General features: G+C 36.4%; 2 protein-coding genes across 2 annotated transcripts in view; both read left to right on the top strand.

Moving 5' to 3' along the window:
- LOC121389448 (THO complex subunit 6 homolog) overlaps positions 1-17458 on the top strand; it is a 20183-nt gene extending 2725 nt beyond the window's left edge. The window contains exons 2-14 of the mRNA XM_041521081.1: positions 328-443; positions 2175-2239; positions 3378-3432; positions 5239-5290; positions 5849-5886; positions 7009-7057; positions 7805-7885; positions 8985-9087; positions 10753-10805; positions 13622-13690; positions 14149-14262; positions 15908-16036; positions 16864-17458. Coding sequence (XP_041377015.1) covers positions 328-443; positions 2175-2239; positions 3378-3432; positions 5239-5290; positions 5849-5886; positions 7009-7057; positions 7805-7885; positions 8985-9087; positions 10753-10805; positions 13622-13690; positions 14149-14262; positions 15908-16036; positions 16864-16953 — 1014 coding nt within the window. The 3' untranslated portion in view covers positions 16954-17458. The remainder of the gene's footprint in view (positions 1-327; positions 444-2174; positions 2240-3377; positions 3433-5238; positions 5291-5848; positions 5887-7008; positions 7058-7804; positions 7886-8984; positions 9088-10752; positions 10806-13621; positions 13691-14148; positions 14263-15907; positions 16037-16863) is intronic.
- A 1941-nt stretch (positions 17459-19399) lies between these two features.
- Positions 19400-23865, top strand: part of LOC121367742 (Fanconi anemia group J protein homolog) — a 45373-nt gene continuing 40907 nt past the window's right edge. The window contains exon 1 of the mRNA XM_041492084.1: positions 19400-19478. The gene's annotated coding sequence lies outside the window, so the exon portion shown is untranslated. The remainder of the gene's footprint in view (positions 19479-23865) is intronic.

Consider the following 23865-nt stretch of genomic DNA (forward strand, 5'->3'; position numbering starts at 1 on the left):
GTCTTAAGTGGTTTAATTGTATATATAATAAAATCAGTGTTAGCTCTGAGAGTGCAGAAAAATTTGCCAAATTGTCTATTAAATTTCAAAAATTGCAAAAACCCAGTCTAGCAAAATAACAATTATTACATGAAATTATTTCGCCAAATTAACATAAAATTCACCAATTATTTCTAAAATTTGCAATTAGCAAATTTTGTGAGTGCCAGAGCCAGCTCTGAAATTGACATGAGGGCACATAAAATGTATATATATATATAACTGGCTGAACTATTCTTTTTCTTTTAATATACCTAGAATGGTTTGTGAACTTTATTTTTATTTCAGGATCGGTGCCAGCAGGTCCGTCAGTTGCTTCACACCACCATATTTGCTCAGAGTTACTCCCCTTGTGGCAAATTTTTAGCAGCTGCAAATAATTATGGACAGATAGCAGTGTTCAGGTACACAAACAGTAAAAGTGTTATTTATAAACATGTCGTTTATAGACTTCTTTGTAATTGTGTAATGTGATACAGTCAGACATATGTTGAGCATCTACCTGGCGGAATGTCAAAAGATGGACTTTTATATTTTTAAGTGTTCGATGAATGAGGAAAAAGATGCGTGTGCAGAGATTAGGGGGTATAACCTCTGCACCAAGCAATTTTTCTTTTTTTTAATGTAATTTCAGGGGGGAGTATGAAACACACGCGTGCACACACCTGCAGGAAGACTTCACTTTCTATACACCCTCTGAACAATTTCCTGCACACACACACCTTAAAAACATCAAATACTGTTACGCTGAATGTTTTACTACCTTTTTAAAGTTTGTCTTTCTATTTGTATAAGATTGGAATTTGGATACATTTGCCATAACTGCACTGTGTTACATGCACCTGAACTTTTTCTTGAGATGTTTTTAACTCCTTGCATGCTGCCCAATGTTATATCTTCGTAGACAGTTGCCATCAGGATTTGCTGCCTGATGCAAGCCCCTTATTTAGTCCAAATTTAAATCAGTGTCTATCCACTATCCTGGGGTCGGACATAGCTCAGTGGTACAATGCTCGCCTGATGCGCAATCGATCTAGGATCGATTCCTGTCAGTGGCCCCATTGGGCTATTTCTCATTCCAGCCAGTGCTCCACATCTGGTTTAACGAAGGCTGTGGTATGTACTACCCTGTCTGTGGGATGGTGTATATAAAAGATCCCTTGCTGCCAGTTGAAAAGAGTAGCCCATGAAGTGGCGACAGTGGGTTTCCTCTCTCAATATCTGTGTGGTCCTTAACCATATGTCTGACGCCATATAACCATAAATAAAATATGTTGAGTGCGTTGTTAAATAAAACATTTCCTTCCTTCCTTCCTTCCTTCCATATAACCGTAAATGAAATGTGTTCAGTGCATCGTTAAATAAAACATTTCCTTCCTTCCTATCCACTATCATAGTAATAATTAGAATCACTGAAACTCACAAAACATTTCAGATAATTTTCGAAGTCTAGGGAAGATATCTATTTTTCAGACTTTTTGCAGAAATCAAAGTACTAATAACTACATTTTTAGACCTTGCTAACGGGGCGTGGGGTGGGGGGAAGGTGCTGTGGAAAATTAGAAACTTCACAGCAATCTCAATGACATTGCCGAATACCATGACAGGGTTTGAAACTCGCCAAAAAATATGGTGGCCCAAAAAATAGTAATGCATGTTGTCAAATTATGGTAAGCGAACCACGAGCAAGATTTTAATGTGGAATATAAATATTAACAGTGACTCGTATCTTATAGCTCTAAAGAAGATAATATTATTTGGGCGACTTTTTAATATTTAAGTCGTCCAAACAAGACATTGGTCGCATTTGGCGACCTGGCCACAGGCTGTTTCGAGACCTGCCATGATCAGATACAGGGGTTGGGTGTGTATATATTTGTATCCATGATCAAATAAATCTCTCTGCTAAAATAGTGCTGTGTGTTTAATATACAGTGGTGAAACCCCCCCCCCTAAACCAGACACACTCGGGACCAAGTAAAATTTCTGGTTTTAAGGGGTATCTGGTTTAGAGAGGTTCTCTTTTGCACCGATATTTAAAAGGGGACCTTGAAAAATACGTGGTTTACAGACGGTCTGATTTTGAGAGCTTTCACTGTATTACTAAATAATTGTCACTAATTTTGTTTCAACAGTCTGGCTGTAGCTCTGTCACCAGAAGCCTGTACAGAATCATGTCTGCCAGTTTTTGTTTTCAAAGGTGAGATTAATTTGTACATCTTAATTATTAATATAAAACATAGTGACATGCATGCCTAGTACACTGTACCAGGTACATAGTAAGATTGAGAGAATGCATGTATTTTTTAACTGGCATGCAGTCAGTAAAATTATGTTGTCCGTTTATCTGGTAGTCTCAACAGAAAACATTTGGTCAGTGTTAGAGTAAGATGTACATACGGTAGAACCTCGTTGGCTTGAACTCGGAAGGGTCGTATACAATGCAACTCTCGAACCAGAAATGAAGTCCCAAGTTACACTTACATGATGGTGACCGAATGGTTGGGTCGAACACATTCTCGAACACCGACAGGGATTCAGCTGTATATGATTACATTTCTACTTATTTTTTGCCCCTCCCCCCATATGTTTAAAGACGTCATTCTGATACATGCTGGTTGTAGTTTATGATATATTTGCCGATTTTTGACTTGCATACAATGCCAATATTAAACAATAGAATGACATTGTCCATCCAGGTGTGTCACTCCAAAACATTTAAATAACAGAAATAAAAATCTATGTAATATCGGCCTCGGCGGTGTAGTGGTTTGGTCATTGAATTTGAGGCTGATAGGTACTGGATTCTCATTCCTCGTACCTGCTCCCGTCCAAAGTGAGTTTATTGACTCAATGGGTAGGTGTAAGACCACTACATCGACTTTTCTCTAACTAACCACCAACAACTAACCACTAACTCATTGTCAGACAGTCCAGATAGCTGAAGTGTGTGTCCAGGACAGTGTGTTTGAACCTTAATTGGATATGAGTACGAAAATAACTTTAAATGAATGAATGAAATGTATATATGTAATGAAATTAAGTAGAAAGAACAAACTTTGATAAAGTACTCGAATTGTATGCGGAACTAGGGTAGTCATAGATTGTACCCATTATTTCAGAAATGAGCAGTTTCACCGCCAATGTTTTCTTATTCACTTTAAGGGTGAGGGTGGTAGTATTTTTATCTGTGGTGTTTATGTTGATTGATACGCTGCAGGTAGGAGTTTTAACCACATATGTTACTATTGTCGTCTATGGGATTTGATTTGGTAGTATACACCCTGATTACATACATGTACATATATTCTTCAAAAGTAAATTATTTAATTTTTCAGCTAATGAATCTGGATCAATATACAGCCTTATTTCCACAGACACCTTGCTGCTTAGGTATGTATTGTAAAGATCTTAGACATCACACCAGCGGCCTAATTCACCAAGCTCTCCTAGGCTCTCGTAAACAAAATCATGTCGTCTTGGCAAGTGTTACTGCAGATAGCGAGTTTGGGTGGTTAGCTCCATTATCAGGTCTCTCCATTTACAAAGTGCCTGCAAGCAATTTATTACTCACCTGATACTAATTCCAGGCGACAGATTTCAAATGAGGAGTTTCACGTATGTGAACTACAAGCGATGTTAAAAACAAATAATTAAAGCTGAATGATGAAATGTGATTATACCATTTTCCATGGCCGAGGTGAGTACAAGCCAACTCCTCACCTGTGACTATTAAGGAGAGCTGAGCACAATAGGAAGGAAGGAAATGTTTTATTTAACAACGCACTCAACACATTTTATTTACTGTTGTATGGCATTGGGCATATATGGTTAAGGACCACGCAGATATTAAGGGAGGAAACCCACTGTCGCCACTTCGTGTACTATTTTCAATTGGCAGCAAGGGATCTTTTTAATGCACCATCCCATAGACAGGGTAGCACATACCACAGCCTTTGATATACCAGTGGTGGTGCACTGGCTGGAGCGACAAATAGCCCACTGATGAGAATCGATCTCGAACCGACCACACATCAAGCGAGCACTTTACCACTGGGCTACGTCTCGCCCCTTTACTAGCCCAACATTGAATATCACTAGTCATGGGAGTGGGGCTACCATAATCTAGAAGACCTGATAAATTCAAATTTTGGAAATGCAGTTTAGAAAATACTTTCCGATATGTATGTACCATATTTGGCCAGGAATAAGCCCAGTAATAAACTTTAAAAAAAAAAAAAAAAAAAAAAAAGAAGATTAATAACATTAATTTATTTTTAAAATAAAACTGACACTCCATCCTGAAATGAACCCACCTCATTGGACTTATTCCCATTCAACTGTGGTGTTGGAAAAAAATCAATCTAACAACATAAATTTGTATTCTTGACTGCAGATTTATTTTACATTTTCATTGAGCAATGTTCAGTTCAAATCTTTTATTTTTATGTATCATTATGTTTTAAAGTGATGATGATGATAATAATAATAAACATACGTTTAATGGTCTAACATCAGGTCAACTTGAGTATCTTGCAGTTGAGCATCATAATTTTGTACCATGATTGAATGAGCACTTGTAAATTTGTTGAAAGTATTCCATGATGTTAAAATTATTATAGGTAATAACATAGGTGGGTAATTATTTTTCAAATAAACTGTTAATACAGTGAAACCTCTCAAGACCGGACCCTCTGTAAACTGGAATTCCTTCAAAACCTGACGTTTTACAGAGTCCCTTTTTAAAAACCAGTACAGAACTTAACCTCTCTAAACTGGATTCCTCTTAAATACCAGACATTTTTATTGGTCCCAAGGGAAGGATGGAAATGTTTTATTTAACAATGCAGTCAACACATTTTATTGATGGTTATATGGCGTCTGCCTTATGGTTAAGGACCACATAGATATTGAGAGAGGAAACCTGCTGTTGCCACTTCATGAGCTACTCTTTTTCGATTAGCAACAAGCAATCTTATATATGCATCATCCCACAGACAGGATAGTACATACCATGGCCTTTGTTACACCAGTTGTGGGGCTGGAACGAGAAATAGCCCAATGGGCCCACCGACGGGGATCGGTCGGTCCCAAGGGTGTTTGGTTTAGAGGGTTTTCACTGGATATGTAATTATTTAACATACTTGTTTAGTTTGATTATATGATGAATGAACTAAATCCGTTATTTTGTGCACACAGTGCTGGTGAAGGGGAGATCAGTGCATGGAAGTGGGCTGACATCCTTGGCAAGGTAAGACCGGCTTTAAATTACTGTATGAAATGAATGTCAGTCTTTCACATTAGAAAATATCAGCCGAGTGATAAATCATGTACTCAACACATTTTATTTAAGGTTATATGACATCAGACATATGGTTAAGGACCACACAGATACTGAGAGAGGAAACCTGCTGTCGCCACTTCATGGGCTACTCTTTTTGATTAGCAGCAAGAGATCTTTTATATGCACCATCCCACAGATGGTAGTACATACCACAGCCTTTGATATACGAGTCGAGGTGCACTGGCTGGAACGAGAAATAGCCCAATGGGCCTAATGACGGGGATCGATCCCACACACATCCCATCCCACCAGTCAGAGGTGCTTCGTGTTGTAAAGTGGATCGCCCTCAGTGGAATTAGTGTTTTTCCCAGTCCAGGTCTTTGAGGATTGCAAGAATGATCATATCATTCATGTGTGTCACTTGTGCCACTATTATGCAAGTCTCCAGACTTTTTTCACAGCCAATTTTTTGTTTGTGCATTAATTTTAGGACAAATTTAAAAAAATGTTTTCTTTAACTTTCAGGCTCCAAAAGTGGAATGGTCCTTGACTATACCCAAAAAGTAAGTCTTCGTTTCACTAGCTTTGTTTATTGGTATTTTTGCTGTTTCGTATGCTGTGCTCAAATTAGAATTAAAGTTTGCTTTAGTCAGTTTCAGACTACTGGATTACTGGGGTTTTTTTAAAATTATTAAATGTCAGTAATTTGGTTAATATGATATTAGAAATTTTAACCAATTGATCTGAATAAAAAATTTCATTGGTTAATTTGGCAGTGTAAGCCGATGTAGAATATACTGTGATTTCTTTTAACTTAAAACTTATGGTTCAGTGATTGGTGGGTTTTAAAATGGTTGGTTGACAATTGTGAATCTGACTGACATCTGTTAGATCATGAATACAGAGAAAAGTAATGCTTTTAATTTGACATGTAAACCGTACTAATATTGCGCCGTGTAAATTTCGCGAACGACCTTTGACAGCTAAAAAAAAAAAAAAAAAAAAAAAAAAAATGGATAAAGACAGCTCACTGTAATTGTTATAAAGCTACTGTCTGTAAATCAATATTCTGTTATCCTACATCAAGCAATTGTGCCTAGTACAGAGTCTGTAGAGGGGATTAGGCCCTACCCACCTCACCTGTATTAGAATCACAACTCACAGCTTCAGTTGTTAACTGTTAACACCCTTTGGTAGATAAAACAATAAACGATTAGTCGCCATCGATTGAAGTTACATAAAACAATTAACGATTAGTTGCCCTCAAGGAAAGCTTGTGTATAGGCTGTGCCTGTTGAGTGAATCTTTTTGTGAATTTTATTCTCAATAAAATATTTCAAAACAAAACAAATTAGTCGCAGTGTACAAATGTATGTTAGCTTGTTCAATAAACATATTACCAGTTATTAACTTATTTCTGTTACCTTTTGTAAAATGAATATTCTAATACAACTTTCAATAAATTGAATTATGACTGTATTTTGTTTGTGTTTTGCTTTATGGTTTACTAAAAAATTGAGACATCACTTTAAGCACACTTCAAACTGGAAAATAGTGTGTGCGTATTAATTTCGCGACATAAGGTTGTACGCGAACGATGGGAAATTTATTCGCACGCATTTTTTTCACGGTTTACAGTACTTGTTGGTGTATAATAATAGGTGGTGTATACTTTTCTTTTTCAGAGATGTTTTTTCCAATCCTGAAGTGAATTCTCTGGTCATAGAAAATAGTGTATGTAACTTCCTTTTGTTCTGATTAATTATGGTTTCAGCTTCCTTTCATATCACAATTCCAAGATTTTAAATAATCTTACCTTGTCAATATCAGATGATTAGTATAAACAGTTGCACTCTCCAATGTTGTGACTTGAATGTATTGGGTCGATTTTCATGGCTTCAAAACAACAACAACCACTTGATCTTAGACACATAATTAGGAAGAAGGAAATATTTTATTTATCAACACACTCAACACATTTTATTTACGATTATATGGCATTGGATATATGGTTAAAGACCACACAGATATTGAGGGAGGAAACCCGCTGTCACCACTTCATGAGCTACTCTTTTTGATTAGCAACAGTGGATCTTTTATATGCACTATCCCATAGACAGGATAGCACATACCACGGCCTTTGATGTACCAGTCGTGGTGCACTGGCTGAAGCGAAAAATAGCACAATGGGCCCACTGACGGGGATCGATCCCAAACCGACCACGCATCAAGCGAACACTTTTACCACTGGGCTATACCTGGCTCCTCGCACACATAATTATGTACAATTTAATGTCTCCATCACATATTTAGTCTGCACATCCAGTTTGGTAAATCACTGATGATCAGAATACAAACTTTGCTTGTTAAAGTCCAGCTGTAAATTCATGAATATGTATATCGTTCACAGTTTGTATAATGAGTTTTATTTTGTCGTAGAAGATTTTGTTTATTGTATAGCATGTGTATGTTTTGCTACAGGAGCAAGGAACTTCAAGACTGTTTGCAGGATGTGGTGATAACAATGTTCATATTTGGAATCTGGAAAGTGGTACTCTTGAGGTGAATATAAAACGTCCTAGAAAGGCTATGTTTTTCCATTAGAATAGTATATTAACAATATTTATGTGATTACAGAATACGATCGAAGAAAAATATAAAAAAATTTGTTTATTTCTAATTTGAAAATATTTTTATGAATCATTTATTTTATTTTGTCACTCTTTATCTATTTTATGTGTATTTGATAACATTAATGTAAGGTAGTGATACCAGGGCCCCTAACCCTGGTATTACCGTATTTCTTTTCTGGTGACAATAAACTTATTATAATAAAAACATTTTTTTTTTTTTTAGATGCAGTAATGTTACGTATATAATTATATTACAGAAGCAGTCATACTGTGTCTTATATGTTATATGTGCTGTGGTGTCATTAAACATTAATTCATTCATATAGACAATATATCATGTTTTGTGTCGAATACTATTTACATCAGACTGAGTAAAGTCTGCAGTCATATCACACAAATCACCCATGCTTGACAAGGAAGGAAATGTTTTATTTAACGATGCTCTCAACACATTTTATTTATGGTTATATGATGTCAGACATATGGTTAAAGACCACACAGATATTGAGAGAGGAAACCCGCTGTCGCCACTTCATGGGCTACTCTTTTTGATTAGCAGCGAGGGATCTTTTATATGCATCATCCCACAGACAGAATAGTATATACCACTGCCTTTGTTACACTAGTTGTGGAGCACTGTCTGGAACGAGAAATAGCCCAATGGGTCCACTGACGGGGTCGACCTTAGACCGACCGCGCATCAAGCAAACGCTTTACCAATGGGCTACGTTCCGCCCCCTGTCCATGCTTGACAAGTGCAATATGAAGTTGCACACTTTTCAAGATTTGACTGAAAACATAAAATGATTTATTTATTGTATAATTCATCGGTTTGCCTTTATTATTAAAAAAGGAAAAATAAGAAAATTGCTCCACTAACTCTTTTGATCCTACTGAACAATTAGTGTAAACTTTGTGACATCGTTTTTGTATGTGACCTCATCTACAGTGGCCATAACATTGATGTTGTCACAAATGTGAATGAATGTTATATAATAAGATGTAATATTTTGTCTCTTGATTTTCAGTCGACTCTGACAGGTCATGAAGATTATGTACACTGTGTTTGTTTGAAGAACCATGGTCGAGAATGCGTGTCTGCATCTGAAGATGGAACCTGTAGAATATGGGGTTAAAAACATAACACATTTAAACAATGCTGTAAATTAATACCCATATGTTTGTTAAGCACACGTGACATAATTATATATACATCAGTACCAGTACAGTTTGAGAAATTGTTATATTTACCATGTGCTTGATCTTAACAACCGACTGACCAAAATTCTGGGGCCTAGTTACAGAAACATAATTATTTTTCAGTGTATACCAGGGCTCGTGCTGTCAGTACACCAATCAAATAGTTCACGAACGTTAGGAATAAAATTCGTTGGCTGACATGAGGACCAGCTCTTCGCGAATATATAATCACACTTATTCAGTCAGCTGACACCCACCAGCGCCCTCAATAGTGAGAAGAAGTAGCAGGCTACAACAGTGGTGATAGCAGGGGGCAAAGCGGGGGGTAATTTTAATGGGCCCTCCCCGAGAAAATTTGAAAAACCAAATTTCGATGTGAACTACACTCGCGTTTCAGGACAAATAAACAACTATTTTGGCACCTGAAGGGCTTGGATCCCAGACCGAGCAGGAGACTTTATTAAAGAAGAGAAAGCACTTTTTTTTTAACAATCACGATGGACACAAAAAGTAGGCGGCGGCAAAAGCTGTTTCAGTTGGCAATTTGCCGCCTTCGGAGATACGTCACTTTTGAGGGCTCTGACCCACGTGTCAAGAGACATCGTTTCGGACATTAAACATTACGATTACACAGGAGTAAATCTTGATGTAAATTTGTAGAAAAACAACAGTTGTTCGCATCAATGAATACCTAACTGCAGTTTCGGTTATTTCTTTGTCTTTGTTAATTTCGTACCCATGGTCGAGAGCACACATGCAGTTCACGATCGCGGGTATTTATACAAATTGTAGGTAAACGTACACTGAATAAAATTAGTTTACAATAATCATATTTGTTAGATATAGATTTGTAAGACTGTGAGGTGAAATTTAATAAGTTAGCTGGATTTTAAAAAGACCGTAAATTTTTTTGTTTTGTTGTTTTTTTTGGGGGGGGGGGGGGGTATAAATGGAATATACTGTGAAGTCAGCATTCTTAGCCTAGGTATTTTACAAACAGAAATCACAAGCATTTAACACGACGCTGAAATCAACAGCAACAACATGGCGCAAATTATGAAATTGTTGGGGGTGGGGAATTGATGGGTTACTTTAAAAAAAAGTTTAAAAAAAAAAAGAAGCAATTCAAAATAACATAAAGATAGCTATTTCAAGAAATAATGAGCTCAAGTTTTTTATTCTGGGAAAAAAAGGAAGAAAGAAAAAACAACACCCTCCATAACCATTCACCCACCCCCATATTTCTATATGTTTGTTAATTAATGTCATAGGCCTCCCCCCACCGCTGAAAAATCAAAGTAATATATTAACTGCCCCTACCCCCATTGCTGTCTTTGATTTTAATCAGGTAATACGGTTTTATTATTCCGATTTATTCCAGTTTGTACACAATTAGCTGAAAAAGATGCATTTTCATATTCATATATAAATACTCTATACAGTACTAAGTAAAACAATTTTGACTAAAGCATTTTCAATATGGCTAATAAAAATTCCATTTGGCTAATATTTTGACTACAGGTATTTTTGATCCAGGGTGAGCCCTGGTATACTCATACTAATCAAAGATCTCACTTAACATCTGTTATGTTTCAGATACAAGGGCATCACTGGAAGCTATTCATATTCTGGAACCCTATAAAAGTGAGGTATGTATAATATATATAGTAGTGACTGGCCTTGTAACATAGTGGTTAAACCATCAGCTTTAAAATAAAATTATCAACTATACTAAAACGCAAAAGAAACGCAGGTCCTGAAAATGCGAAAGAATTGCACTTTGTAAAGCAGTATCTTTGGTGGAATTGAACCTCAACTGTGTTAAAAGGACATGGCACACACCCACACCGCAGTCCCACCTGCGTGTCAATTTCATTACCTGTGTGACGTCACGAATTCTCAAAACACGTTGTTTGCACGTGCTGGATCATCCGTATCATGAATCCAGTGCAAACACACTCATTGAAATGCTTATAAAGCCTACACACCTGGATTTAATCGCATAAATTCAATTTGAGTAGTGACAGACAACAGAATCACATTTTAAAAATGCCGCGACTGACGCAACTCCAGCGAGGGATGGCCATCGGGATGTTGCAAACCGGACAGACCCGTACTGCTGTAGCCAGACAATTGGGATGTCATGTTTCGACAATCGCACGCCTTTCTCAACGTCACCAAATCACTGGATCTGTGAACGATCGACCACGCACCGGCCGCCCGAGGGTGACAACCGCAGCCCTAGACCGGTACATCCGGGTGACCCACCTTAGGAATCGGATGCTGCCAGCAGCTAACACCGCTCACCAGGTGCGTGGTCCACGTGGTCCAGTGTCCGCCGATACCGTCCGACGCCGTCTGAGGGCAGCAGGACTCCGTAACCGCCGTCCTTATGTGGGACCAATATTGACCCCTCGGCACCGCCAACAACGTCAACAGTGGGCGCAACAACATCAAAGATGGCGACGTGGCCAGTGGCAACAAGTTCTGTTTACTGATGAGAGCCGTTACAATCTTTCCAACGCTGATGGCCGAATCCGAGTATGGCGACGTCGACATGAACGTTACTCCGACTGCTGCGTTCTGCAGGCCGACCGATGGGGCGGGGGTAGTGTGATGGTGTGGGGTGGGTTTCTCATTCAACCACAGAACACAACTTCATGTGTTCAGACAACGCGTTAATGCCGCCGTGTACCAAAATGACGTCATCAACAATCACGTCGTTCCCTTCTTTGCCGCTCACCCACGTGTGCGCTTGCTGCAGCAAGACAATGCCAGGCCGCACACTGCCAGGGCAACACAGGCGTTGCTGGCTCAGCACAACATCCCAACGTTGCCGTGGCCAGCCTTATCACCGGACATGGCGCCTATCGAACACGTCTGGGATGAAATCGGACGTCGCCTTCAGGCTCGCGGACAACCTCAGAATATGCAGGCGCTGGAGGCAGCATTGGTCCATGAATGGAACTCACTCCCTCAGGCATTCTTTCAACGGCTTGTCAACTCAATGAGGAGACGTTGCACTGCCTGTTTGAATGCCCAGGGTGGTCACACGCGATACTGACTTTGACAATGCTACAGGTCGTCTCTTTCACATTTTTAACATGGACCCCCACCCTACTTTATGACATGAAACAATAGCCAAAAAGGAATTCAATCAAACATTTCCAACACCAATGTGTGCCGAATTGGTGTAGCTCCAAAATAAATGTTGAAATCTTCATTTCGTTTTGTTTTTTTAATATTTTATATCCAATTTAATGAGAACCTGCGTTTCTTTTGCGTTTTAGTATATGAGCTGTACGGTTTGAATCTGTACTCTTCAAAAAAGTAGGGGAACCTGAAATATTAATGTTAATATCAACTATTAGACCGAACATACGTTTTGACCACAGACATCCTAGTAAATAACGTTCAGGTCTGTTTATCAACACACCGAAACACATTCTATAGTTTGCATGTGCATTACGCAGTTGCCCCGTACACGTGTGTGGGGTGTCATTCTCGATTTTGACAATTTCCAGGAAGGTCGATTAATCACTGTGGAACATTATTTCGGTCAATCTTTTTTATTCTGTTGATCATACAGTTGTTATTGATTTGTTTTTAGTAATTTTTATGATTTGAATTTGCGATTTACTGATAAAAAAACGTCAAATTTCACTTCTGACCCCAATCGTCCTTCAAGATCTTTGGTGGTCATAAAACCTACTGTAATACTGAACTACCAGTTGTAAGCTGGTTGTTGTAAAATATAGTAGGATGCTGGAAAATAAAGAGGGGCAGAGAAAAATAAAGGGTTGGGGCAGAAAAACACAAAACCCAGGACACTGCTTGAACCTTAAAGGTTAACTTTATAATAAAGTAAAGTTAAGACTAGACGGGAGATGACATTACGTATGGTTTCATTTCAAATAAAGGCTATTCAGGCGCATGTGCAGAGTGGGAGTGTGGGGGCGGGTTGTAGTTGTGAATCGAAACCCCTGCTGCTCCAAGCTAATTTTCTAAAATGTATTTTCCAGAGGAACATGGCTCTACTCCCCGAAAAACTAAACTCATCAGTCTAGACTCCTCTGCACAATTTTTTGCACATTTGCCTGGTTTTTAAATTTTATAAAATTTATTGAAAATCTTGCATTAAAATTGCTTTTTGGCAAAAAAGAAAAATTACTACGAGTTAACTCTCTTGAATAGTGACACTTACTGCTTTTATTATTCAGGTCACCTTCAAATAGATAGCAGTAGAAAATGCATGCCAGACATGCTGTTTAATTACTGGTAGTTAGTTTTTGTTCATCATGGAAGGTTTACTTTCATGTTACTTTATTAAATTCTGGTACAACATCTACTGAATAAAAATACTTTTTCTTGTTACACTATATGGAATTGACTGTTAAGTTTAAAATTTCAACATTGCAATTATAATTTTTTTATTACCACTAAGCTAATTTTTTTCTATCTTTAGATGTGTTGTCGACCACAGCTTGGTAAATGGTTGGCGTGTGTTGACATGGATTCATCAGAAGATTGGTTGGTAAGTTGAACAGGAAATGTTTTTTAGATAACATTGCTTTATGCTTTATTGTTTAATGGTGCATGTTTTGTTTAGAAGTATCAAGTGTTGTTTGAAATAGGTTTCATTAAATCTTTCATATTCATTTGTTTTATTCACTGAAAGGGTACTATAATCAGAATGTGCATAATTAAGTGCAATAACAATAGAATATTGGTAGTAAAAATTAAACTAGTAAAAGCGCTGACCCTAGTTATTGGGCATTATAACATATTTTCAGCTTCAACAGATTTTTCGGTATTAATTTATGCATTACTGTAACATTTTGGTTTAAATTAACAATTTTTTGTAAATCCAATGTGTTTGTTATCCATTTGTAGTAGCTCAAAATTAATTTTATGAAAAATAAAAAGATGTGTACCTCAGAATTTTCAGGGATCATAGATTTTAACATTCTCAATGTTCTAATTCATCTCCAGGTTTGTGGAGGGGGACCACACCTCTCTATGTGGCACATGAGATCGCTATCGGCAACCACAGCCTTCAAGACGTCGGGGGCAACTCACTCCTTCGCCATGTTTTATGATGACCATGTATGTATTAACATAAATGATGATACTTATTGTGCAGCTAGGGATGGGATTTAGCTCAGTGGGTTGAGTGCTTGCTTGAGGTGGTTGCATCGCAGGATCGAACCACCTCGGTGGATCCATTCAACTTATTGGGTTTTTCTTGTTCCAACCAGTGTACCACAACTGGTCAAAGGCCATGGTATGTGCTTTCTTGTCTGATGGAAAGTGCATATAAAAGGTAGTACTAAACCAAATAACTTCCGGCTGGGTCAAAGTTTGAGATGCACCCAACTTTTGATAGAGAAGTGAACTTCACAAGTCCTGTGATTGATGATAAATGTGAGTGTGTTGGTTGTAAAAAAAAAAAGAGTTTCATTTGGGCAAAATATGTATGCAATTTTATTTCATCTAGTACCACTGTGTCAAGTAGCCTTGTGCTTGAAACATGCAGAACTAGGGTAGTCATAGACGCTACCAATTATCTCAAAAATGAACAGCTTGACCCCCAATTTTTTTCTGATTCACTTTAAAGTGGTAGTATTTATATCCATAGCGTTTATGTTGATTGATATGCTGCAGGTAGGAGTTTTAGCCACATATGTTACTATTGTCATCTATGGGATTTGATTTGGTAGTATACACCCTAAAAGATCCCTTGCTGCATTAGGAAAAATGTTGCGGGTTTCCTCTGATGAATTTCTCGTTCCAGCCAGTGCTACACAACTGGTGTAACATGCCGTGGTATGTACTATCCTGTCTGTGGGATGTACATATAAAAGGTCCCTTGCTGCTAATCGAAAAGATTTCCGCTCTCAATATCTGTGTGGTCCTTAACCATATGTTCAATGCCTTATAACTGTAAATAAAATGTGTTGAGTGCGTCATTAAATAAAACATTTCTAATTAATCAATGTGCTCTAGTTGTGTCGTTAAAACTAAAAAAAATTATTGTGTAGCTAATTCTTTGAAAGATGATTACAGTTTGTTAAATGGTTTGTTTCTGTAATTGAGACAATACTGTGAATCATGTACTATTTGTAATATTAGTATAAAAGTCAGATAAATACAAGGTATTTGACCAGTACTGACGACATCCATTTTTATATTTTTCTTACACACCCATTGGTGAGAACACCATGCATTATTTTTGGTTACACGTATGTGGGTTAACAATTTCAAGACATACAACTGGCTGCTCCTGGGTGATGTAATCTTTGTTAGTTTGGCAAACCTAATACATATAATGCACGTTACATTAGCATACAAAAGGGTTTTTTGCTCTTCATTTGAAATAAACTTTGTCACAGCAGTAGGCATTCTTCTGTCAATAAACAAAGTGTTGCAATAATTCAAATAAATGAACGAATGTTTTATGTCACTGCAGCACAAAAATACACATCAGCTATTGGGTGTCAAATAAAAGTAGGTATATGAATGAATGGATGAATGAATGAATGTTTAATGACACCCCAGCACAAAAAAATACATCGGCTATTGGGTGCCAAACTAAGGTAAATGCATCAATGATGTGAAGATCAACATCAATATAAAAAAATTAAAAATCTATGTTAGACACCAAATAGCTGTAGTTTGAAAATGTGCTGAGATGTCCCGAAACAATCATTCCTTTTCTTTCTTTTAATAATTTTAATTATTTGTTCTTTAGGTTATCTCAGGTGGAAGCCGGCCTTATGTAAACCACTGGTTTGTTAATGGTGACCTGAAATCAGAGGTACCCTGCACTCCCGCCACAGTTTTCAACATAGATGTGAATCACAAGTCAGATAAATACAAGGTATTTGTCCAGTATCCACGACATCCATTTTTATATTTTTCTTACACACCCGTTGGTGAGAACACCATGCATTATTTTTGGTTACATGTACGTGTGTTAACAATTTCAAGACATTTGACTGGCTGCTCCTTGGTGATGACCAGGTCACTAGTGCCATATATCCAATGAAAAACTACACTATGGAAATCGATAGACTGTGATGTATTGTTAACCTGGCATTAATGTGTCTGTGATACGTAAGTCAGCTACAAGTGCAACGGCTGTAAATAACTTTTAGTTGAAAAAGATGTTAAAATTTGCTTAAAACCTGGTTTTTGAGGATTTGTAAGAAATAGAATAATTATTCTTTATTTATCATTGTGAAGCTGGCGATTTTTATATTGTCAGTTATTATGAGTGCTTGCAAATATTTAGCTGTTTTCATTCTTTGTAAATACACATGTATTTAGGTTATCGGAATTTATTTTTACCTTCTTTACTTTTGCCACATTTTATTTCCAATGTAAGGGACATATTATAAGGAGAGGAAGCAAATATTTTTTGTGACACCAGCTGTGAATTATTATTGGTTGACTGATTTTTCTGTACAGTTGTACCAAGAATTTTTAAATTTACTTGAAAGAAATTTTCTTTCCACTAAATTAAGTAATTGTTCATTAAATAGAATGAAAACAGTTAAAAATTCTAATGTTATTTGAATATTAAGAACAAATATTCCAGCAGTAGCTTGTTAAATGATAAAATCCATTTGTTTATGGATTTCAAGATAGATATTTTGTGATCGTGTATGGAATTTGTATTTATTTTTTTGTGAATATTTATTTCAGGTGCTTACGGTTGTAGGAAGCAGTTCGAAGATTGATGTCTGCACAAACTTCGGCTACAGAGCATTTTCCCTGAATTTCAAACCATTTTAACATCTTATAGCTCCACTAGCATTTATAAGATCATCTTTAACGTTGTTGGCAATTCCATAGATTATAAAAATCTAAATATTCTTTAAGAATTGATGGATTACTTGTATAGAATTAAGAGTGTTTTGAAGATGAGTCAAACATATTAATTCTATCAAAAAAGACAATACCGAAAAATTATTAGTCACAGGTTGTGAAAGCTTTTATTTATACAAATATAATGTCATGTGACTGTAATTAAGAAAGTTATTATATACTGCTTTTTATCAACCCATATGAGCATACCCATCATTCTGTCACTTGGGGGTGGGGGTTGGGTTGGGTTTTTTTTTACTTACAATGATGTAAATCATGATGTATAATAAATTGGTTTTAAACTTACATGTCATTGAATATTTTTGCAACATACAGCATTATAAGAAAAATATGTTGCTATCTCAAGGTTGGGCAAACCTGTATTTGTAAGTAAAGCACATTCTTGATTGAATAAAATGGAATATTTTGTAGAGCTCTTTGTTCTGTTGTTTATTTTGCTGGAAATGCTGACTCTGTGTCATCTAACTTGATATACAATATCACCTGATATTCACACTTCATATCACAGAAGCAGGTTGTTGTTAATCAGTAAAGTGTTCGGTCTGGTGGTGTGTAATGGGTCCGTGGGTTAACATCATTGGTGCACCAAATGGGTTTTCCTCATATAGAATGCTATACAAATTTTCACTACATTCGAGTCAACTTGCCATGTTAGTATCTGACCGAAGGAAAGTGACTAGTTTTGTTTAAAATGTTATCTAGCAAAAACAAGTGTGATATTTTATTCATCACCCACCATCAAATAATCTAAAATTGACTGTTACTTCCAACATTACTCAATGCACACATCTAAAACATGCTAAAATGACGTCATTTAGCACGTAATACAAGCCTGGTTATGTTTACAAAATTTGTACAACACACCCAGGTGTTTACCAGGTGCGTAATAAAGACTTGCATGTGTTTATAATATCTGGTAAAATATATAAAATGCAACTGCTGCCAATTGGTAGGAGCAGCTGTGTTGTGGAATCTGCTTTTTCCTCAAAACTAGGCAAAATGCCACACATGTACTCCGTATATGATTGAACAGGGTTTTTTTGTTTAACGACACCACTAGAGCATATTGATTTATTAACCATCTGCTTTTGGGTATCAAACATTTGGTAATATTGACATATATAGTCCCAGAGGAAATCTGCTACATTTTCCAATTAGTAGTCTGGATAGCACATATCTTGGCCTTTGATATACGGTATTATACCAATAATGGTGCACTGGCTGGATCAAAAAATAGCCCAATGGGCCCACCCAGGGCTGGATTTAGACCTTGGGGTGCCTGGGACACTTCAGGTTCAAGGCCCCCTCAACATTGAAATTAAATTGCATGACAAATAAAAAATTAAAAAAAAATAATTATTGCATTTTTTTGGTAAAGGAAGTCTTTAGTCTGGGAGGGGGGGCTGGGGCAATTGCCCCCTTATAAATCCAGCACTGGGCCCACCGATAGGGGTCGATCCCAGTTTGACCGTGCATCAAGAGAGTGCTTTACCACAGCTATGTCCCTCCCAGTATGATTGAACAGAATGATGTGTGTTGTTAAACACAGGAAAACACCTCTAAAGCAGACACAAAAGGGACCAAGTGAAAAGTCTCGTATTAAGAAATATCTTATTTAGAGAGGTTTTATTCTGTACTGATATTTAAAAAGGGACTGAAAAATGTCTAGACCCGCTTGTCCAAAGCATTATAAGTTAAATTAACCCTGCATGGGTTAGTCTAATATTTTCATTTTCTCTTTTTTTGGGCATAAATATTTTCTTTTTTGATTTATATACTTTGGTTGTCCTAAATCAAACTTCAACCTATATTTTCAATGATTATTTGTATTGATTGAGTAATTGATTTTGGACATTTGTGTTACCCTAACCACTGGTTAAACTAACATTTGAACAACTGGCCCATGGGAATTTTGGTTTACAGACTGTTGGGTTTGAGGGGTTTCAATGTGCATATAGTTAAATTTTGCAAATAAGCCAGCATGGTGTAGGTGGGGACTAATGGTCTTGTAGCTTTGTTGTAGGCTATTTGCCTGTTTGTAGAATTAATCTCTGTGAACCCATTATTCCATGCAGTATTTATCAGACTGGTTTATGAAAAGTCTGTATGGCCTATCTTGTCTGCCAGAAGGATGTGAACATTTCTAATTCTTTAGACCAAGTGTTGTAAAACATATTTTATACACCTAACAAGTAACATGTATTTTATAACTTTTAATAATTATCATTTTACAAAGATACTAATTATTATTTAAATATGAATATTATATTCTAACTGTTTTTGATCCATTACAAGCAACAGCAGTCCAATAATAAGTGCGCGTAACCCATAGGTGGAAATAATAATTGAAGAAGAAAAATGATGGTGGAAGAATTGCGCCAAACTTGAACGACGACTTGTCAGCTTTGTTTTGTCGATCAGCTGCGTTTTAGGTGATTGACACTAGCCATTCTTGTACTATGTGTGTAATGGTATCATAGTTAGTATGTTTATTTAATCGAGAAAGGATGTAATATTTTCTGTTTTATACAAGTTCTCTCATCGACATTATAATTTATAGTCTGGCTCGCAGACTCCGCAGACTTGGCTATTTTTGGAATGAACATTTGGAAGCGCCATCTAACGTTTTTTGACATATATGCAAATAGACAGAAGAAAGTATGTTTTTAACAAATGCGAACAAATCGGTGTGAAATGTTCCGTTCTCTTGTAAGTTAAAAAACAAATATAAATCATGCGCCATTTTCACAAAACTTGCTCACGATATCGGGGCATTTACATTTTTGCGGTTTAGCACGCGCAACGCCCCCTGGTGGAACGTTTATTATTAGAAATGTGATTACAGACAACACATTGTTTTGCCCTTTAACAAATTTGAAGAAATGTCACAATTTTGGGTAAGTATTCATAGTTTTACTATTAGTATTTGGTCATAAAATAACACTAACAGAGTGTGATTTGCTGACACCCCCATGCTTATAAATAGCCCCCGTACTTACCATTCACGCATACAATTCTGCTCTGACAGCTATCCGACTGTCGTCTGGTTGTTGACAATCAAAACAAGGCTATACATGGTCAGTGTTACTATATTTAGAATGCACGACCTCTAGAAAGTATGGAAACATTTAAGGGCCATGCCTATATTTATTGGCAATTTAAACAAAACACATATCTTTTAATATGTTCTATTCTTGGTTTCACTCGATAAATATTGATTATATAACTGTTGAATCTTACTAATATGATGAACAATTAAAAAAATGCCCACACTGTCTTGCAGAATAATAATAATTATTATTACCGACTTTTCCATTGGAAAATGTAAATATTTTGCTACAATTGAAAAACGAAACGTTTTAAGTTGACTTTTCTTCCTTCTTGTGTTGAAGTTTGTTTACTAGACATTACTACAAATTTGTGTACAAAAAGAGCCATTTTTGACCTGTGCGGTCCACCGTATTATAACACTAGCAATTTATCGTGATATAGTGATAACCTCCCTTGAATGGAAGCCAGTGCTATGGTGTACTTCCATCAACTGTTTTAATGTTTAAACTGCATTTATTTGCATTCATATATGTCGGTACATTTCTTTATTTCTTCCAAATAGTTAAGTACAGCGATACCGTGGTACCCCAGTACAGTGTTCTAGCTAGGATTTTGATGGGGCAGGGCGCTAATTTCGCTAATTTAATTGTAGGGCATTTTTAACGCGAAAATCTTATTTTTGAGGCAAGTGCTGGATATGATCGAAGTTTTTACATTCATAAATATCATATATAAAAGGAATATCTATGCTGGTTTTAATTTACATAATGTTTTTGGAGGGAGGGGGACAATCAATTTCTAAACCCAAATTTATTATTCTTAAATTTGGATGTTTGATGAAACAGTACATTCATCGCCGTATGCAATATTATTGTACTAATGTACGAAATAAAGACACTATTAAAAAAAAAAATCTCGTTTCAGCCAGCGCAGCACGACTGGTATGTGCCGTGGGATGGTGTATATAAACGATCCCTTGCTACTAATGGAAAAAAGTAGCGTTTTTTTTTCTAAGACTAAATTTTAAAAATTACTAAATGATTGACATCCAATAGCCGATTATTGATAAATCAATATGCTGTAGTGGTGTCGTTAAATAAAATCAAACTTTAACTCTTAAAATGTTTTACAAAAGGTTGGATCACCTAAAAAATCTTATTCTTTTTTCTATTATATATAGTATTTATACCATTTAATATCATGCCCAAATGTAATTTAAAATAAACAAATTAAATAATTAAAAGAAATCAAGAAATGAAAAAAAGAGAATGATTAGAAATAAATAAAAAGAAATAAAAGAACAAACAAATTAAAAAATTGACATAAGGATATATATTTGTAACAAGTTGCTCACTGCATTTAAAGACGGCTATTATTGCATGTCAAGATCTAGATAGATTTCATTAAATAGCTTTTGCAGACATGCTTTTAACAAAACACAGTTATATCTACATAGACCAAATAACCAGTGAACATTGCTAGTTTACTCTGTGCTATATTATAAAGATGCAGTCAATATGTCATTGATAAGGACTACTGACATCAGTTAAAACTATATATGTATCTTGGTCTGGGTATTTGCAAAGGCAAAAATTACTTTCAAAAATTTCACATTTGACGTTCTGTTCAAGTTTATCATGATGGTCTACTTTCAACTAGGTGTTTGCTAGGTGGTGTGTGGTTATGAGCGTGACGATGTGAGGATTACTTCGTATTCAAGCTTTGTAAGACTGCCTGTCTGCTCGTCTGCAGTCATATCGACTAAAAATAGAAGAAAAAAACATGCCACGTTACTGCTGTCGGCTTTCACAACTGTGGCTAAACAATGTATTGTCAAAAGTTTTTTAGTTGGGAATTCAGACTCGTAACAACACTGTACACGCTTTGAGAGGAAAACAAGATTTTGTATTTTTGTTTGGTCAACATTGAATTAGGGCAGGACGGCGATAATCAGAGGCGGTGCAGCAACAAACACGGCAGGGAGGCACAAAACGGGGGCAGGGTGCAGCGCCCCTCTATTTATTGCTAGCTAAAACACTGCAGTATAATTGATCCTCTTGCAAAAGTGTTTATTAGGCCTGTTTCCTTCCAATTCACTCTCCGACTTTCCACTGTCACCGGTCGTCTGCTATTTGAGTGTCAGCTGACCAGCCCCCTCAAAAATTAATGACGTGTTACGGTTTGTATGGAGGCACATAAATAATAAAGGCCACATAATATTAACAAATCTGTAACGTCACACATTGTTGGTTGACTGAATCACTTGGAGAATGAGCGAGAGCATCAAAATATTTGTTACTTTAAACTTTTTTTTTTTTTTTAATTATAAACTGAACACAACTTTAGATATATAATAAGGGGTACTATTAATAATATTTAAAAAATAAATAAATAAAATAAAATAAAAATAAACAAAGCTCTGAAAAGATGATAATTGGAAAGAACACAAAAACTTACCTTCATCACCCAAGCCTGGGCCATCCACCTCATTGAAAACAATTCAATTTCCCATGAGGAAAGTGAAGGGTCTGATTTAGAGGAATCGAAATGTGTAATTTGTAAACAGTTTTCTCTACCAGCACACAAAGAATGTGTAAATCTTGTGAATGTCGAGTGGGTACAATATCATAAAGGTGATCACTAGAAACGTCTTATAATATTCGCCAGTGATACCAATGTTGCAAGGACAGACAACACGTTTCTGTGCCTTCACTGCATGCAGAATATAATCAGCTAATTTCTTAAGTGTTACTGTTCTGTATATTGAAGTTTATGATTTGTTCCTGTTTAAAATATCTTGCATTCCAGGATTTGTGTTCAGATTATTTGTAACAAATATTTTTAAGTTATTGGTTTTAGGTACCTTTAACTATGATAACAGGACGTTAAAAAGACAAATTCTGGTGATATTCACACCAGGACTTTGCTTGATGTTCACGCTCAATAATAAGGTAACATTTATTAAACATTTTGTTGATAACGGGCCTCCATACTAAACAGTCATAACACCCACGGTAACTGCGAATTCTTTCCCTTTGTGTATGTACGTCACCGCATCAAAACTGGTACATGTTTCTTACTGGAAATTAATAACTTCGGTGGGAATTTTTTATTTCACTATATGCATGAAAGCATGAATAACAAAACGGCAAAAAGAATTGTGAGGTTAGACAAATGTTTTTATTCAGAATCACATTTTCCGATAAGCCACGCAGTAATAGGGCGTGCTATGCTAAATGATTAATAATTATGATTATCAACTCGGTTGACAATTGAATTCGGCGAAGGGATGTAGACAAGTATTGACTTAATGTGTGCCCTGCACTAAGTTGTCAGCAGTTACTGTCGAACGGATCAACTTCCAAGGCAAGGGGCAGGATCTCATTCAGTCGGTAGGGGCGAGACGTAGCACATTGTAATCAGTTAAGAGGAGGAGTGATGTCATGGTACAAAAATAAATACCATGAATTTTATAGTTAGTATACTTCTTCAGCGATCCCGACCATGTCAGATGGGTAGTCCGGTATTGTGGACGAAGTCCACCGTCTGCCTTAACGATGTCGTCAGTTATTATACTAAAATTATAAGACTGATTGAACTAGAAAATATCACTCGTGTCGACAAAATCAACCCTTGAAGCTCACTGACGCTCACACAAAGGATTGATTTTCTTGAGGTTCAGACGAACCATCTACAAAAAGACTTGTGCCAGAAACTATTATTTGCTGTGGATATGATGTCATATATATTTTACTTATTGGCCATCCT

The sequence above is a fragment of the Gigantopelta aegis genome, chromosome 3 (assembly GCF_016097555.1).
Source record: "Gigantopelta aegis isolate Gae_Host chromosome 3, Gae_host_genome, whole genome shotgun sequence".
NCBI lineage: Eukaryota > Metazoa > Mollusca > Gastropoda > Neomphalida > Peltospiridae > Gigantopelta > Gigantopelta aegis.